General features: G+C 36.3%; 1 protein-coding gene across 3 annotated transcripts in view; it reads right to left on the reverse strand.

Moving 5' to 3' along the window:
• Window positions 1–624: 624 nt before the first annotated feature.
• The window catches only part of LOC149533812 (ribose-phosphate pyrophosphokinase 4-like), a 52,084-nt gene continuing 34,045 nt past the window's right edge, over window positions 625–18,663 (reverse strand). The window contains exons 3-8 of one of the 3 annotated variants that reach the window (XM_089803065.1): window positions 9,433–9,528; window positions 9,154–9,222; window positions 8,920–9,048; window positions 1,977–2,076; window positions 1,578–1,719; window positions 625–1,448 (exon numbers count right to left, since the gene is read on the reverse strand). In XM_089803065.1, the coding sequence (XP_089659191.1) occupies window positions 1,586–1,719; window positions 1,977–2,076; window positions 8,920–9,048; window positions 9,154–9,222; window positions 9,433–9,528 (528 nt within the window). In that variant the 3' untranslated portion in view covers window positions 625–1,448; window positions 1,578–1,585. Of the gene's footprint in view, window positions 1,470–1,577; window positions 1,720–1,976; window positions 2,077–8,919; window positions 9,049–9,153; window positions 9,223–9,432; window positions 9,529–18,663 lie in introns of all 3 variants that reach the window. The other 2 variants (XM_089803067.1, XM_089803066.1) reach the window with 2 other exon arrangements.

Below are 18,663 nucleotides of genomic sequence, written 5' to 3' on the forward strand. Positions count from 1 at the left end.
AAATTTGTCCTGACCTAGTGACAAGTATGAAAAATCAAATGTACATTACGTATAGCTGCCACTGTTGCAATCATGTGACATTTTAGTTGGTTGAAAACTCTAAAGATACCTATAAAAAACAACCCTCCCAAATTCAAACTAAAATCAAAGTGTGATGGAAACAAGCTTCACTCTTGTTGATCAGCCTTTAACCCTCCTCAATCTACTGACAAACCCTTTTCACCTTCTTGACAACAAATCCTTGACCCTAAAGTTAAGAAGAGATATTCGGTCGTGGAGTAGCATTCTTCAGACCCAAAATAAGATAAATCAAACCTCACCCCTTCCCTCGCTACCTACCAACCCTATATTTGAAAGACGCACCCAAGGTTAAAACTTTTGAAAATTTGGGATAATTAGCTCATGAATTAAAAACTACATTTTGCTTCTACAAATTATTTCCCTTCCAAATAACTACATTCCCATTATAGTAGGTACTAGGAAGTATTAAAAAATAACAAACAATGTGAATTGGTCCATAGAAAACCATTAAAACCACGATTTGCAAGTTAATCTAAAAGAAATAGCATGGTATTTGCTTCAAAAGAAAACTTAGGTACAATGGAATCATTAGACCAACCAATGTATATCACAAAAAATCATAAAATAAATAACAATTAGAACAGTACTCTGCTTTTCTATCTTGGTCATCAGCATGCAACTTTCCTAATGCCACCGGCAATATCCTACCACAGATTACAATAATATATAAGCAGAAAAGCTTATATGTTCAGAATGGTATGAAGCAAAACATTTTGTGTTGCCTGGTACATTTCCCTTTCTAGTGAATGGTAATCATGACGAAAAGAATTACCATTTCCGAAATGTTCAATATGTTCTGTTGCTATCATGAACTGTAAATAGATTATCCAATGAATGGGACATGTTATGATCATTATCCTTAGCCCTGAAAGATGGGCATTGATGATTATTTCAAATTAAGAAAGATCATTGGTCTTTAGCAAGTTGGCTAATGGAAGGCTTGGTGTCAAGACAGAGATTTGGCATCCGCACATAAAATTCTTCTGAACTTGATTCTAGTTTCAGGAGTCCCAAAAATATGAATGACCACAAATGATTTGGAAAACACTCTATCAATGAATATCAAGAAATAAAGAAGATCCCGACAGAAGACTATAACCAAGAATTTCAAATCTATAAGTACAGTGCCAATTGGCTAACTGTCTTCAGACATGAAAAATAAAGATGCAAATCGCCGCATTTTGGTGAGAAAGCACAGGTCCAGCATCCAAAATTGTGCACACCTGTGCTGTGTAACAATAGATTTTCATAACTAAAATATCAATTTGATTAAACATGTATGAAGAGAATGAATAGCAATGTGGTAAGCTAAGCTCTGTAAGTGATTGACGGCTCAGTTTCCAACTTGCATAATTCAATACGCGGAGCTGCAAACTCCCAGAAGAATTCTGAACAAGGTAAGTGCAAATGAAACCTGCTTTGCCTGAACTCGGGAAGTAATAGAGAGATAAAGTGCAAAAATGCAGTAAAATATGATGATTGGTAAAAGCCTTTACCTATGATCCTAAATCTGAAGTGCAGCAGCAATTGGCCCTGCTAAACTGAGCACTTCAAAGGGTTGCCTGCCGGCTACCTCCTTTACTGTGAGAGCACAAGAGTCTGTGATCCAGAAATATGACAAGCCATTTTCTGGTCCCACTGAAAATTTACATGCAAAATATTAGCTCAAGAAAAGTAGAATAAATGTAGTTAAATTCATTGCTAGGAATAAGAAAACCAATAAGCCAAGTTCGATTAAAGATACAATCCTTAATCACCTAATCTGATTTGAAGAAAAGGTATTGAGCTCATCAAACTTGGCAAATACAAACCAAATATGTCCACTTGTAATCATAAAATAAATCATAGAAAAATGTTCAACTCCAATATAAGCTACAAAATCTAGCTAAAATGACCTCCATTTTCATGTAGAAACCGCTCCCATGATCTTTTTGGAAAGACACCGTGTGTAACATATGCACTAACTTTTGCAGCACCGTGGGCAGCTAATACTTTCTGTGCAAGATTAAAACCACATGAAGGAAACTTCATTATCAGAAATGAAGACACTGATATTTAGCAAGATTTTTTACGAACTTACCATATCTACACAAGCACTAAATGTTGCTTTCATCAGTGCATGCTGATTTATAAAGCCGTAAAGAAAGCAACTCAAAATATTCTGTTGTTGAACTTGAAAGGTAACATTTCAATAGTTGAAGCATTCAGATTATTGAGAATACTACGTTAGCAAGTGTTTTTACTTAGTCATATTAACATTAAAACTCTAATTACAGCTAAATAACCATCCCCATACTGAACTACATAGAAAAATTCCACAACATGCAAATAATTATTAAGAAAAAATATTCAACAATGAAAACTACCACAACTACCAAAATCAAAACATGACATTGTCTTCATATGAGAAAGCAAATCAAAAAAATAACTTCTTGTGTACCCAAATGCACACTAATCACTTTCTGTATTCATCTAATCAAGAAGGTTATAGCATATTATCTCCATTGGAAGAACTATCTCAATCAAATTTGCAAGCATGAAAATCTAAATTACTTAAAAGTTAAGGTTGCAGCATATGTCTCCAAAACACTTAACAGGTATCTAAACCATTGGAAAAGAAAGGACAGCAACGATTTCAAAGGGCAAATGGAAGTCATTAAAAACCGCTTCATTTTCCAAAAGCAAGTAGAGGCTTGCAAGTTAATTTAAACTCATTCATGTAAATATACCAAAACTCAAGTGAAAAATGATATTGGTGATCATATAATATATGTGGCCACTAAATGAGAGTTACAGCTAGAAGAAAATGCAGTAAGGGCAGTGTAGTGCAAACAGCATAAAAGACCATGAACTTAAAAAGTCTCACGGACACCCAACACCAAGCCGTAGTTTTATCGTGGATGTTTTACTAGTTATTATGTGATAAAGACAATAAAGACAACTTTAGAATTGTTCCAAGTAGGCACTAAACTAAAATAATGCGCTTTCAGCAATGAAACATTTAGAAATCTTACCCAGCAGAACAGCTGATAAAGGAGGTTACCAACAGATGGCTAGACATGTCATCTACATACCAAAAAGTATGTTCAAATCACACAGCCCTTATCAGATATTTAGTATGCAAAATGATGAATGAGAACAAGATCAATGATAGAGTAATGGGTTCTTGTTACACAAAGAGAGAATTTGGTTCCAATGAAGCAATAGCAAATAATTCTGGCTAGAAAGCCAAATGTAAATTGATTCCGAAGATTTAAATAAGAAAAAAAATGTACATAGCCCAAGAGTTCAAAAATGTATGCTTGGTTGCATATCTGGACAACCTATTTATAACAAGTAACAATGAAAAGTACATGAAAACAATAAAAATAAAGATGAAGAAAGGGTTTAAATTGTTGTTAGGATTAGCGAGACAGAAATAACAATTACATGCAAATATAACCAATATTAGAAAGGAATAGAGCAAACAGAAGAGAACACAAGACACAAAGATTTAATGTGGTTCACCCAATCCCTGGGCTACGTCCACCAAACAGCAAGTCCAATATTATTATCCGGTGATTTCAACCTGATTACAATCTGCAATCCCTTGCAACTCAATACCGCCGCAAGAGACTACTAAATCATCATCACACCTAAAATTCCTAACCCTAAGCCAATTTATACAAGCTTGTGTTGGTTACAACATGTCGGCCTATGGCCAAAAAAATATTCTTTGGGGCTCCACTCCCAAACTCTCATTGTCGGAGGTTGCTGGCCCCGAATGCCTGCTGTCAGGAGTCGGATACATGGCAAGTGTACAGTATTTACCTGATCAGTCACCACAAGCTAACATTTGTAATGACTGGGATACCCTCATTACTATATAAATTTCAGAGTACTCCAAAAATCGAAGTATATCAACAAAAACACATTTGTAAAATTCTAAGCAAACTTGCAATGACAAACCATAAACGTCTTGGAACTCCTATAAAGAAAAATTTGAAACAAAGGTCAAATGATACTGCAGTGGCTAAAGAAAAACCACTTGTTGATAGTATGATCTATGCAACACCAAGACCAGAGATATCTTTTGTTGTTGGATTTCTCTCTAACTTTCTGCAACCACCTAGAGAAAATCACTGGGGACAACAAAAAGGGTTCTTTCAATATCTCATGGGAACTCAGAACTATGGAGTGAAAAACTGTCACATGATTTTCAATTAGTGAGATATTCAGATTCTGACTATAAAATGACTTGGAAGAAAGAAAGTTTACTTCAGATTTCCTGATGCATCTAGAATTGGCAATCATCTCTCAGAAGACAAAGCACTACAGAGCAATTAGTCCCAATTCTCTCATTAATAGAAGCAAAATATGTAGCAACTCCAGAGGCAACAAAACAAATTTCAAATCTCTTGAAGATTTCCAAGAGAAACAAGTTTCTTCAACACCTCTCGTGGTTAAAAAGACTTCTGCAATCAAAAGGGCAAGAAATCTGGTCTTTCATGACTGAACCAAGCACATCAACATAAAATTTCATTTGATTCAGCATCAATTTATCAACATACAGTTAAAATGTTGTCCAACTATAAAACAACCAGTTGACATCCTAACAAAAGCACTTTGAAGAGAAGATTTTGAAAAAAATTGTGCCAAAATTGGTCTCATAATAACCCTTTGTAGATTAAAACGAGAATGTAACACTATAGTGCATAATCCTATGTGTACGTATAAAAGGATCCAATCTACTGAATCTCCCAATCTACAGTACATAATCCAATCTACTGTTGTCTACTGTGATCTGCCAATATTCATCTCCCATGCATATCAGGTAGGCAACCATCTGATCCTTCCATATTGAGTGAATGAGACACAAGTCAGATTGGACTATGTACCTATAAAAGAGCAGATTTCAGATATTTTCAGAAAGCCCTTAGCGAAGGATACATTTGAGTATCTCTGAGGTAAACTTGGGGTCATAGCCCCTCCTAGTCAGATATTAGATGAGTGGAATGCCATCAATCCAATGCATTATTAAAACAATTATTTCTGGATTGGTGTGTTGGGGACTTCTCCTTAGGGGGAGGAGGTCCTGTGTGGTTCAGTACTGCAAATTATGAGTCATCCTTTTGAGGTCAAATCAGAACTTTTTGATATCCTTGGCCCCTTCACCATTGATGTCAAAGGGGGAGAGATATGTGTGGAAAACACAATGCTATTTAGGGAGAGATGTGTGGAAGATATGGATACACTGTGAATGGGGGAGAGCTATTGTTGAGTTAGATATTCAGAGTGGTCAGGTGGATAAATTTTGATTTGTGCATTGATCTTCATATGTTGCCATCATTAACAAAGGGGGAGATTGTTAGATGTTGCTGCTACACGCTGAGGAGATTGTTGGATGTTTGTGTTATATGTTGAAGAGATGTTTGATGAGCATTCGGAAATTGTTGAGGTATGCTAGCATTAATGTTTTGTCATTAATGGTCTACATATTATTTGTTGTTGCAGACAATGTATTGTGCAGTGTCCAGTTGTGGGAATTTGGATGATTCGGTTATTACAGTGAAGATATATAGATGTTATTCATATTGGAGACTCTGAAATGTTTGCAACTGATTATTGTCACCCTATAGAAGTTCGCATGATTATGTGAATGAGTTTTTGTCAAGTTTTTGGTAAAGACACTTGTCTAAAGACACTACTGTAATGTCCTCAACCCAAAATGTAATATTACTTGGATCTGGAAAATAGATTCACAAATATTACACAAAACTTCATGAAAAACACCAAAACTAGTTAGCTACTCTTGCATCGAAAGGGCCAAATTAGAATATAACTTTATATAACATCACCAAAATGGGTTTCAATCATGGTTGAAACTGATCTACTACAGCAACAACTTTAATATATTCAAACTACAGTTCACAAGAAAAACCCCCCAAAAACGTTTACAGCCAAATAACAGCAATATCACTGCAACACCACGAACTGATATTGTTTGATTTCCAAATTTGAAAAAAAACACAATGATCTGATACAAGAATAATAACAGCAGAAAACCCCTCAAAACACAGAGAATTATAGCTACAGTATTAATGAAGCCCTGAACACACATAATAGAAATGCAACCTTTGGATGAAATTGCTCTAAATGAGTTTTCATTTACTATCCACCTGAAACTTACAGGTTTCCATCCACAAGCCTTCAATCTCCAATGGGTTTCCATGATTCCATCCACTAAAGAATTTTGCAAAACATGAAGTTCATACAATGAGAAATTAATAAGTACAAATGGCATAATCTCACATAATCCAGTTCCCTACTAACTGTCTCCAAATATTTAGTTTAATATTTTAATGTCCTTTTGATATTGACAAAAGTTGGACATTCATAAGTATTAAATTAATTTTTCCCCCTTAATCTTTTATGATTAACCCATAGAAGAATAAAATGGTTTACTATTGACCAAAACCCATTTTTTAACCAAAAGAGGACATGACAATTACCTTGTTTATTGAGCTTTCTGAAACTAATTTTAATAATGTTGTTAATGGGCTACAACTTTTTTGTCAAGCTTCAAGTTCTAAAATTGGCCCCCATAAATCCATTACTATTGGTTGGACTGATGCTCCTCCAACTTAGTTTGCTTCTAAAGGTTGGGGGGGGTGGCAGGGTAAGTGGGTGTTCAATGCCTATAAGGTGGTAAGCTATCTTCAGGTAATTAAATATTCACTAATTATACTTTACTTCAGCTTGCTTAGGATAATGCACTGCATAGTAGTTTACATATCAGACACTTAGAAATTTGCAACTCTATCTGCACAATATAGGAGAAATTTCACTTTAGGCGGTGATAGTTGTTATCACATTCCTCTTTGTGTGAAATCCACCTTTAGAGTACTCGTCACATTATTATCCTCCACATATTACACATACTTCATTGCATAATGGACAGTGAGCCACCTTTGGTGGACATGTGATTTCACCTTGTGTGGGTGAGCTTATCCAATAGATCTTTCTAGTGGGGAATTGATGCTAATGGCAAACCTTTGGTCTTGACCCAAGGCTGATTGGCTAAACAATGGTTCTCTGTGGGAATTAAGTCTTGAAGGATATTCTCACTGATGGCAGGCTTGGGACATGGAAGTCACCAGAACAGAAGTTAGATTTGCCTAATTCTCGCAAAAAAACATATGCTACAATATACAATTCATTGGGAGACTCGTTCCCAGGAAAATCATGACTGACTTTGAACTCATACAGAATATCAGATGGTGGGGTGGTACATTTCTTGAGATTTCAATTAGAAAGATAAACTGTGTGCTTGTGAACTCGGTGGAAATATATTCTTGGCTTAACAAATCTGGGGATTTAAGCTGGTGAAACTCTAAATAGCTGAACTGTTTGAACATTATGTGGCATAGCCCTGCTGAACATTAAAAAAATCTGTTTTTGTTGGTTTCTTTTACTCAAATAGTTAGCTACTGATAATGTGCTCCATTTTATAGCTTACCTACTAGAATCTGACAATTTGTGATAACTGCAATGTTCCCAAATCATTTAAGCATGTTTCTTTTGAGTGCTAATATGATGTTGCGCTTTGGTCTCTTTTATTTGGTTTTCCTGTCAGTCAGAACGCTAATGAAGGATTTTATTGGATTGAGATTCTTGCTGGCTATGTGGATATATTTAATGGTACCTTGTATAGATTTTGACTTGTTTTGACTAATGAAGTGCTTTGGTTTTTATGGAAAAGGAGGAATGAAGAGGTCATTAAGTCCAAAAGGAGCCTCCTTACTGAGTTTGAATGTGAACTCACCTATTTTATGATCATGCTGCTCGTCTTGGCCAGGATGGAGACTCCTAGAGATAAGTTTATGTTGCTGCTGAAATAAGGCGTGATACTAGTGTACAAGGATATTTAATCAGCCCATTTCTTTCCTCATTTGAAGAATAATCTGAACCAAGAATTTGAGCTTCTCAACAAATGTTTGGAGGAGAAAAATATCACCACGAAGGGCATTGAACTAAGGAACAGAGGCATGAGGAAGAATCATGAGGTCTGCCGGGATACTGCTGTAGATCCTAATATTGAATCCGCCTTGGATGCTTTCAAATGTGACAAGGCTGAGTGCAATAACAACATAATGGGGTCATGAACTGATTAGGCCCCCTTTTATAAGTCTATTATTGTAAGTGTTCAAACTTGTTCTTACCTTTTTTTTATGCCTGGTGATCATGTCTGGTCTTTGAGTCAGGCAGTAGCTCCTCATATTGTATCACTTTTTGTACACTATCTTTTAATTTTTTTTAAAACACATTCTTTCAAATTGTAGAAATACAAGTTGGTTTGAGGGACTACTGTCAAAACATAGAAACAGTGAAAAAGAAGCATGGAGAATTCCCTATATTTAACTTTACAAACAAACAAATTGACATTTTGTTGTGGTCAACTACAATAAACCATTCATTCACTTGGTAAAATCCACATCTTGTAGTATAAAACTTCTGTTATCATTCTAAAACAAATAATTTTAGTTTCAAAAACAGACCTTTACAGTATAATTTATTTTTATCCTATCCATATCTACGTTTCTAATTCAACAAAAGCCATTTATTCTCTTCCACATTTTTGCTCTGTGACTTTCTTTTTCCACCACAATACAGAGATGCAAATACTTTATCTAAGACTTCAATTGTCAGTGAATAGTTCTTTATCAATGAAGCTATATTCTATAAAGCCAAAGGAATTAATACTCTTAAATCATTCCTGGATTTTGTTGTTTTCTTTCTCATTGCCGAAGGAAGAAAGGAATACACAGGAGTCAAGAAATTTATTTATGATATTCATACCTGACATTCAACAAGGGTACTACCAGACTGCACTAGATCATCTACTATGACAACATGCCGGCCCGCAGGATTACCCTCCTTGAGACGTACAAATCGTTGATCACCTTCCCGGACCTTTGTACAGATAACCTGAAATTTGACTTCAAGTGCTAAAATAATTCTTGACCTAAATGATCAATCTATATCTCTTATAAGGAGAATGATAAAAATTCAGCACGGAAAAGAAATGCATACAGTAGGAAAGTGCTGCAGCTGTTTGTGAAACCGTTTCCAAGAACCCTCATCTGGAAAAGCTATGCTTATCTGAAAATTGAATAGCTGAATGATATTATTAAAAAAAAAGAATGTCTTTATATTACGAATGCATCTTTGTCTGAGTGCAAATGTACAAAATTTATCTGGGTATGCCAAATTTGTAGACTAATGCTGAGAATTTTAGGATGCCCATAATATCTTATACTGCTCTGAAATAAGTAGTATGCAAGTATTTGATGATGCCATCAGACAGCTCACATTCTCAGAATCAGAAAGTTCGTACAGCCGATGTTTGAGTAATGGAATGCCACTCTCAAAGCATGGCAGGACATTATCTCCAAAGTAGAATCTTTCCTGAAGTTCATAAAACAGAATAAAATTTCATTAATGTTATCTGTATATCATAGAGGAAAAAAATTTGACAAGAGTCTCCTGAAGAAAATGATCACAGAATGGCATAGAATACATAAGAGAGCTATCCTTGCACAATAACAAGGCAAAAGAAATATACGATTAGACAGTGTAACAAAAACTAAATGAATAATTAGAAGGCAATTCAGAAGAGAAAACCAAAATAAAGCATAAATATAAAATATGATACTTAGATTATTATCTTGTCAAAATAAAGAGGAAACAAACTACCCGTGACCTCATTTTTTGGCTAACAACTACTAAACTCAGCAGCAAAGCCGAAAAAGTTATTTTGGATTTTCCTGAGTCCAATTTTTTGAGGTAAATTGATTGATTAAACATATAAAGAGCATGGGCAATCACAGTAAACTTATTCACACTAAGAATTACAATTCAGCACAATGGCATATCATAAGGAATCGCTTGCATCCATCAAATAACATACACTGACCCAAGTGATGCTTCCTAAGTGCCTCCACCACAAGCATCCACAGACCCAGGCGATGCTTCCAGAGGACCTCCATAGGGCCTTTGTGGGCATCCAGAAGCATCTGCGGAGCCCAGGCAATTTTCAACAAAAATCACTTAAATAGTGATTTTTGCAAGTTTCTAAAATGGCATATTTTATGCTTTTTTTAATCCTAAACCCTAAAACGGCCCTAAAGAGGCCATTCATTGTTTATTTTTCTCATTTCGTTTGCAGTGCACTAACTAGTTATTTCAATTTGTATATTTGTGTTTGTGAAGTTTGAAGTTGAACTATTATACTATGGATTCATTTATTTTTGTATATTTCTTGCATTTCTTTGCATATATAATATATAATATATAAATATATAAAAATATAAAAATATGTGTGTGTGTTATTTTTAAGAAATATATATATAATTATTGACGCATCCAAACAGATCCAAAATCCAAAAACAAAATTCACACATCTGCATCCACATCTGCATCGGCAACTTAGACTATTTATACCAAGATGCTGCATTGGAGTTCCTCACTACTGTCTAGTGGACTGTATTCTCTTGTTCGATCTGAGAGTATCTGCTGGTTCTTGTTGCTATGCTGGTGGTTTAGATCTTGGTGTTGATGAATGCTTGATCTGCAAATTTGATCCTTATATTTCTGCAGATGAAATGAATATCTGAATATGTTTGAAGATTCTGATTATGCTGCTGCAACGGATAGCTGTGGGTATCAGAGTGTTGACTAAAAGTGATTACTGAATATTTTATTGACTAATTGATGTATGAAATTTCGGATGCTTTTCCATTTTCAGTCTAGATTTGATGCCTTCTGCAAATGATGCCTCTTGACTTTATAGTATATACCCTTATAGAGGAAAAGGGTCACACCCATTGGTAATGAAAAGAAACATCTGTTTCACAACTGCTGCCCTTTCAATTCTTATTTAATCTTCACCTATAGATCACTTCTAAATTCTGTCTTTGCTGCTTTTCAAATCTGCACATATCCCATTCAAGATCTGCATATCTTCTTCTTCTAGATCTACATGGCTTATTTTCTTCTTTCCTTTTCAAGACTTATTTCAAATTCCTCTTTATACTTCTGCTCTAGATCTCCTTGATTCCACTCCCTTCCCTCCAATCCATTTGTTCCTTCCTCTTTATATCCTACAATGTGAAGGAGAGGTTACATCTCTTCATCATGTCTTCCTTTTGCCAAGTGTTACAATGTTTCCAATTAGCAACCTTTTAGAGCATACAGCCCTTCATTAGTTCTACCCTTTTGAAAGAGTCACTTGCCTATTTAATTTTTATCTTCCCTTAATCCATCCTTTTTCCATATCCCCTTTTAAATGAACTCTCTTCCTTTTTAATCTTATGTTGAGGGACACACAACTCTTCAATGTATCTCTTGACCTTTCATCAACTTAGTTAACTTGTAATTATATTATATTATTATATATCTATTTATTTAATTTTTTATTTTTTATTTTTTTTAGATCGGTAAACAGCAGAAGCCTAGAGTATTTATTATTTATTATTGTTTGGTGATATTAATTATTATTATGTGTTAAGCTTGAGTAGACTCGAACCCAAGACCTCCTATACGAGAGGCTCACAATTTACCGTTGTGTTGTAGGCTCTTGCCTTAAATTAATTTTATATTTTAATTATGTTATTATTTATTATTAAAATCCATGTCAGAAAGGGACATTACATATTCACAGGTATATATAATACTAAATACAAAGCATCAAACCTCAATTGTAAATTAGGCCTGGCAATGTTCATAATTTTTGTATATAGTTACAATCTTAGCTTGTCTAAGATAAAAGACAACGATTGAAAGATTCCACGATATGGATGGGCATGCTATTTTTTATTGCTACATAAGGAGAAAATTTGGCATTAAAATGTGACCCATATGCTATACAAAATATTGATATAAACTTTTTTGAAAAAACAAGTTATAATGACGAACTAACAATGTGTGGTCCAGAAGTCCTACATGATAAAATATCAGCTGAGTGCAACAACATGAGCTAGCAAATGAGCAATGAGTTGAAGGCCTTCATACAACAAACACTGCTCAAGTATTTTTGAAACAAAGTGAGAGGAATAAAAGGACCAACCCAATCCTCCTTCAAGCCATTTGGAAGGAATAGTATCTCCAACCACTCCAAGAATAATAATGCCTCCCCTTGGATACCTGTTGATGTGAGTTTTATTCCACTACAACATGCAGAATTTAATACTCAATGTTTTGGAATGAAACATTAAATATTCAATCCTCTCTTGATATAAGGTCACTTCTCATGCTAAGCTTGCAAAGTAAGATCACAAGATGACTTCAAGGTTCTTTCAATTATGGATACTCACTTAGTGAAATAATGTGATTTGTTGGTAATCACTCAAGGGATTTACGCTATCCATTCAATGGATATCAACTACTTGCACTTGTAAAGATTTAGCTTCATAATGTGTGCAATGAAAATAGGGTTTGATTTTCCAACTTTTCCACTTCAACTTAAACATAACTTCTACAACTACTTCGACTTCTAACTATGAATGCAAAGAATCATCAATGGACTTGGACTCTACTAGATATAGCTTAATCAACAACTCTACCCACCTAGTGCAAGCTTCTAAGGATATACTAAAATCGTTTTCAAATCAATATCTACCCTCTTCAATCCCATTAATGGAAGCAAATTAAAGATTGGATATTCAATTGAAGTTATGTACTTTCACTAGCTCACCACACAAGGCACTCCTACCATCAACAAGAGGCTAGTGACCTAGTTTATATTCAAGTCAAGCAAGTAAACATCCACAATTCTTTCATCCAACTAAACTACTAAACAACATGAAATAAAATCCTAAGCTAAGTGGGGAAATATGGATCACCATGCAATAATGCAAACATGATCACAACAATTCACTATGCAAGACACAACGATGAAAAGTGAAGCAAATTTGGCATTATATTAGCAACAATTCTCCAAATCCTGTTTTACAAATGAGAGGGGTGGGAGTTTATATAGGAGACCCAATTACAATGGACGATTAGGATTAAATTGAAATCAATGACCCAGATTAAACCATTGCACACCCTTATTAGGGCAACCAAAAGTAGCCAATAGAAATGGAGCACCACAAAATAAGTCAATGAGGAAATTCAAAGATTTGAGCACTAATAAGAAACAAGGAAGCTGCCTCATCATCATACAACATATCATCCAAGATGTATATTGCTTTCTTCCTTCTCCCTTTTCTAAGTTCCTTAATGTCAATACTAGGAAGGTTTTTGGCTCTCTTGCTTTTGTTTGGATCCCTGATGCTTCACGCACCAAGTTGGATGCCAAGAGTCAGAAACTGATGCTTGCTAGATATAGCAGTCTTCACAAAGCCTACCGCCTTATTGATGTTGAGACATCTCGTCTCATATACAGCCGCGATGTAGTCTTTGATGAGCAGCGAGGACCATTCATGCCTATTTCTCCTGTTCCTGATCCAGCAGACCAGCCTATGCAGGTTCATGATTTGGGAGTTCGGCTTCCATCAGGTCCACCTGATGGGAGGGCTCCAGTAGCTCCTACAGCGCCAGTCCTGCCAGTGATACCTGTACAACCACCTCCGGCTTCTCCTGCAGGATCACCTCGTTTTGAAGATGCTTCACCTGAGTTTGATCCAGATTCTTCTGATCAGGATCCTGCTGATCAAGCATCTCCTAGTACTACTATTGGTCATTCTCCTCTCCGGCCTAAGTGGTGGGCTAAGACACTTGCTGATCTTCATGATGATGAGCTCATTGATGGGAGAACTACTCGGAAAAAGAGCAAAACTATAGATTCTGTTAACTTTGCTCTTATGGCCAACATTCACAGTGTGTTTGAACCTCAAACATATTCCGAGGCTAAAGGAATTCCAGAGTGGGAACAGGCCATGCAATCTGAACACTAGAGCCTGCTGAAGAACAACACTTGGGTCCTTTCCGATCTTCCCCCAGGGAAGAAACCCATTAGCTGCAAATGGGTCTACAAAATCAAATACAAATCAGATGGTACTTTGGATAAGTACAAAGCTCGTTTAGTGGCAAAGGGCTTTTCTCAGCGTCAGGGCATTGATTATGAGACCTTTGCTCCTACTGCAAAGATGAGCACCATCAGATTAGTCTTAGCCATGGCAGCACAGTTTGGCTGGAAGGTCCATCAGATGGACGTAAAGAGTGCTTTCCTGAATGGTGATCTCCATGAAGAGGTCTACATGACGCAGCCTCCTGGTTTCAAGGTTGCTAGTAAAGACCACCAGGTTCTCAGATTGGTAAAAGCTCTCTATGGTTTGAAGCAGGCCCCTCGGGCATGGTACATCAAGATTGATACGTACCTCAGTGATCAAGGCTTCAAGAGGAGTTCTTTAGACTCAAATCTGTACATCAAGACTACTGACAGTGACATCATCCTTCTGGTTATCTATGTGGATGATCTGATCATCACTGGCAGTTCGGCATCTTTGATTCAGGGAATCAAACAACACTTATGCCAATCTTTTGATATGACTGACCTTGGGCTCATGCATTATTGCTTAGGTGTTGAAGTTTGGCAACAGTCTTCTGGTATATTCATCTCTCAGTCCAAATATGCCAGAGCCGTGTTAGACAAATTCCGAATGCAGGATTGCAAACCTGCATCTACACCTATGGAGAAAGGTCTCAAGTTATCAGCCAAGTCTGATTCTCCTTCCGTTGATGATACTACGTATAGGCAACTAGTAGGTAGCCTCATCTACCTATCTGCTACTAGGCCTGATATCAGCTTCACAGTCAGCTATATTTCACGCTTTATGACAGCTCCTAAGGTTGATCATTGGATGGCAGCAAAGCGTGTGCTTCGTTATGTGAAGGGCACTTCTGATTATGGACTTCTGTATTCTCGGAGTTCTAATCCTAAACTCAGTGGGTTCACAGATTCAAATTGGGCAGGCTCTGTTGATGATAAAAAGTCAACATCTGGGTATGTGTTCAGTTTGGGATCCGGTGCAGTCACATGGACCAGCAAGAAGCAGCAGGCAGTTTCTCTCTCTTCTACAGAGGCTGAATATAAAGGGACTGTTAAGGCAGGATGTGAAGCTGTCTAGCTTCGTCGGATGCTTGGGGATATGCAGATGTCACCAGCAGGACCGACTACTCTGTTTGTTGATAACGAAGGCGTTATCAAGTTAGCACGGAATCCAGTCTTCCATGAACGAACCAAGCATGTGGATGTTCATTGTCATTACATACGACAGCTCGTTGAAGACGGGACTATAGATCTGCAGACATTCTCACCAAGCCTCTTGGTCCTGATAAGTTTGTCAAATTCAGAGGACAGCTTGGTGTGTTAGATAGATTAACCATTAAGGGAGGGTATTACAATAATAGATAAGACGTCTATTATTAGTTAATGGTTATCTTGTAAATATCTTTAGCTTTAGTTTGCTTTCGTTTTTTGCTTTCTCTGGAATAGAATGTTTCTATTCTTTACGATCGTTTCCTAAGGAAACATCGTCTCTTCCTTTTGTATAAATTGACCTTTCGGTCTCTGTTATTAATAAGCAAGTATTTACCAATTACCTCGTAATACCTCCATGTGGTAACTCCATGATGTCTAACTTCTCCATGCAAGCTTTATTTAATTCCGCCACCTTATACTTAGGAATTCTTCATCATTCTTGGAGTTCTTTCTCTTGGATGGTTGGACTTTACAATGCTTGAACCCTTGGCATTTCCACCTTCATCGTTTGGAATGCATCTTTGTCTTCTTCATCTTTAGATTTGATCCTTGGAGCAATCCCTTGAATGCATTAACATCTTCCTTGGCACATTAAATCTTCCTCAATCCATTTCCTTGTATGACTCAATCATCATTAGGGTCACTCCCTCGATGGGAATCTTGTCCTTGAATTCTTTCTTGCTCTCAACCTCTAACTTTTCCTTATGTCCTTGCTTGATGAAGGTTTGATCTTCAGATAATTCCTTCAGCTTGATCCTTGAATTTTCTTTCCTTTGTTCTAGTTTTGAACTGCATCATCTTTAGGTGTTTTCCTTGAACTTAATCACTGTAGGCTTGTCCTCTTGTATTGTTATCTTGGGTTTTGAGCTTGATCTTGTCTTCCACCTTCCTTTGTTCACTTCCTTCTTGCTATCCCTGCTTTTGATCCAAACATGATTCCTAGTACAAAGCTTGAAGTCAGTATGGTCTTAAGAGACTTCATAAAATAAAAAATAATTTAAGATTTCACAATCCTTAGATTAGTCCATGAATTTTGTGTCCAAACTTAGTAATTCTATCCCTTGAAAGGCTGTCTTAAAACAGGCATTTGGATATAAATATGTGTTACCGGATTCATTCCTTGCTGCCCGAATTTGGGTCCAGGTCTGCATGGGTCCAGATTCGTGTTAGGGTTCACTGTGGGTCCAGGCAGGCTCCTTATTTCGGACTGTGGGATCACCCAGGTCTGTGTTGGAGCGAACTCACGGAAACCCCGGAAGGACCTACAGCAGTAGGGTCCATTATGTGAAATAAAACAACTTTAAAGAGTTTTTTTTTAAATATTTTTTTCATGTAACCCTAAAAGGAACCTAATAAAAAGCATTTCACTCATGTTGAGTGAGAGGAAGGATGAAATAGCAGCATTTGGGACTTGTGGAACAGGTTTGAGTTCCAATGATGAGGATCTAGACATAGTTGCAGCCGGGGACGAAGCCATTGATCCCTCATTTTTTGATGATCCTTGCAGGGTATTTGATACTATGACCATTGATAAACCACTAAACACTTGTCATTGATCATTATGTTTCAAACTTTACCATTTGATGAACTAGTCTATGTTTTGCAATTTAGTAATTCAATGTATGATTTTCTTTACAATCATGAAGATGGATTAATGAGCGAGTATTTAATGTTTATCATTGACATTTGACATTGATCAATGATCAACATATATTCATACTGTGAAATGACTTAGTTTTGCAATTATGCACGTTTCTCTCTTCTTCTTTTATATATATATATATATATATATATATATATATATGCTCACAAACCCAAATGGTAGATTTTATTTTTGCCTAAACCCACGAAGCCGAATCCGTCCCTGAACCCAAATTGGCAACTTAGATATAAATCCTAAGACAAAGTTTGATCAACACTTAGCCTCAAAAAATGACAAAATTAGTCTTGCATCTGAATCTGATTTTCTGAGGACAAATTGGACAAATCTGAAGATTGGCTATGGATTTAGTCCCAACGATTCACTAAGTTAGCACAAATCATGATCCATGGATTCATATGCACACTACTATTTTAAAATTATGAAGCAATCCATGCACAAAATCCATCTTTGGTTTTAAAAAAAATCTGAGGACAAGGAAGTCTGAAACTGAGTTACCATTAATCCAAACAATGCTCAGAATCCATGCGCAGTGATTGAAATGAGGGTTTGGAATACAAGTTTGGATTTATTCGAGTGTTCGAACAATGATCCATTAGGACCATTACTCAAAATTATAAAATCAGATCTAAACAAAGTTCTGATTTGCTAAAGACAATGCATGACTAAGTCTGAAAATGTATCAAATGAGTCCTAGCATCTCAGTAGACTCATTTCAAATCATGACCCAAAGCCAGGGATTCAAGTTGCAAATCAGACATGGGACCGAACTATTCATCATCATTCTGAAATTTTTCTGAGGACAGGGCATGGTTAGTCTGAAGACATATCAAAGTCAGTCCTAACAAACCATCCAATCCATTTCAAACCATGACTTGGAACTTTAACATGGACTGGGAATCAAGCAGCAGATCAAACAGAGAAGCCAATTAATCATTTTGGAATTTTTAATTTTTGAGGACATGTTTGCAATTTAACTGTATTCATTCTTAAGTTGGTCCAACACTTCAAACTAATCATACTTTATGTCCATGGATTTATTAGTGAACTATGAACAAATTAATCATGCATTAAAACCATGTTCACCATTAAAGCAAACCTTAAAATGTCTGAAGATGTACCTGGACTGCGCCCATGTGAATGGATTTGAAGATTAAATTTTAGTGCTTTGGATGTCAAATAATCCCTTGGACACTGAGCAACAGTCCCAATGGTGATTGGGTGAATCAGAAAATTATGAGATTTTTTCGCAAAAATTGCCGTCGAGTCCTCAGGCTTAGACCTGCAACTAAGGTCTGCAACAATGGATTTCAGACCTTCAAATGGCTTTAAATGGCATTGGGAATGATGGAAAAGGTCTGCAATAACTTTTGGAGCAGATTGTAAACAAAGACAAACCCAGTTTTACATGCAAAAAAGGTAATTCTCAAACATAGTCCTCAGAAATTTGTCTGTAGCACTCTCACCTTAATGCCTTAGGGACGGAAAATGATTGGAAAAGGTGGGCATTTTTGGTCACAAATAATCTGCAATCAAGTATGGACACTTTAAACCCTTGAATCATTTTTCATGATTTTTCAAACAAAATAGTCCCTGTATGTGTACTTTGCAGATTTAGGCCTGCATACCTCTGATTTGGACCTCAAATGGCTTCCAAATTGATGTCCAGGGATGGGGA

Source organism: Cupressus sempervirens, chromosome 10, assembly GCF_028749045.1.
Source record: "Cupressus sempervirens isolate cs-2001-9-10 chromosome 10, ASM2874904v1, whole genome shotgun sequence".
NCBI lineage: Eukaryota > Viridiplantae > Streptophyta > Pinopsida > Cupressales > Cupressaceae > Cupressus > Cupressus sempervirens.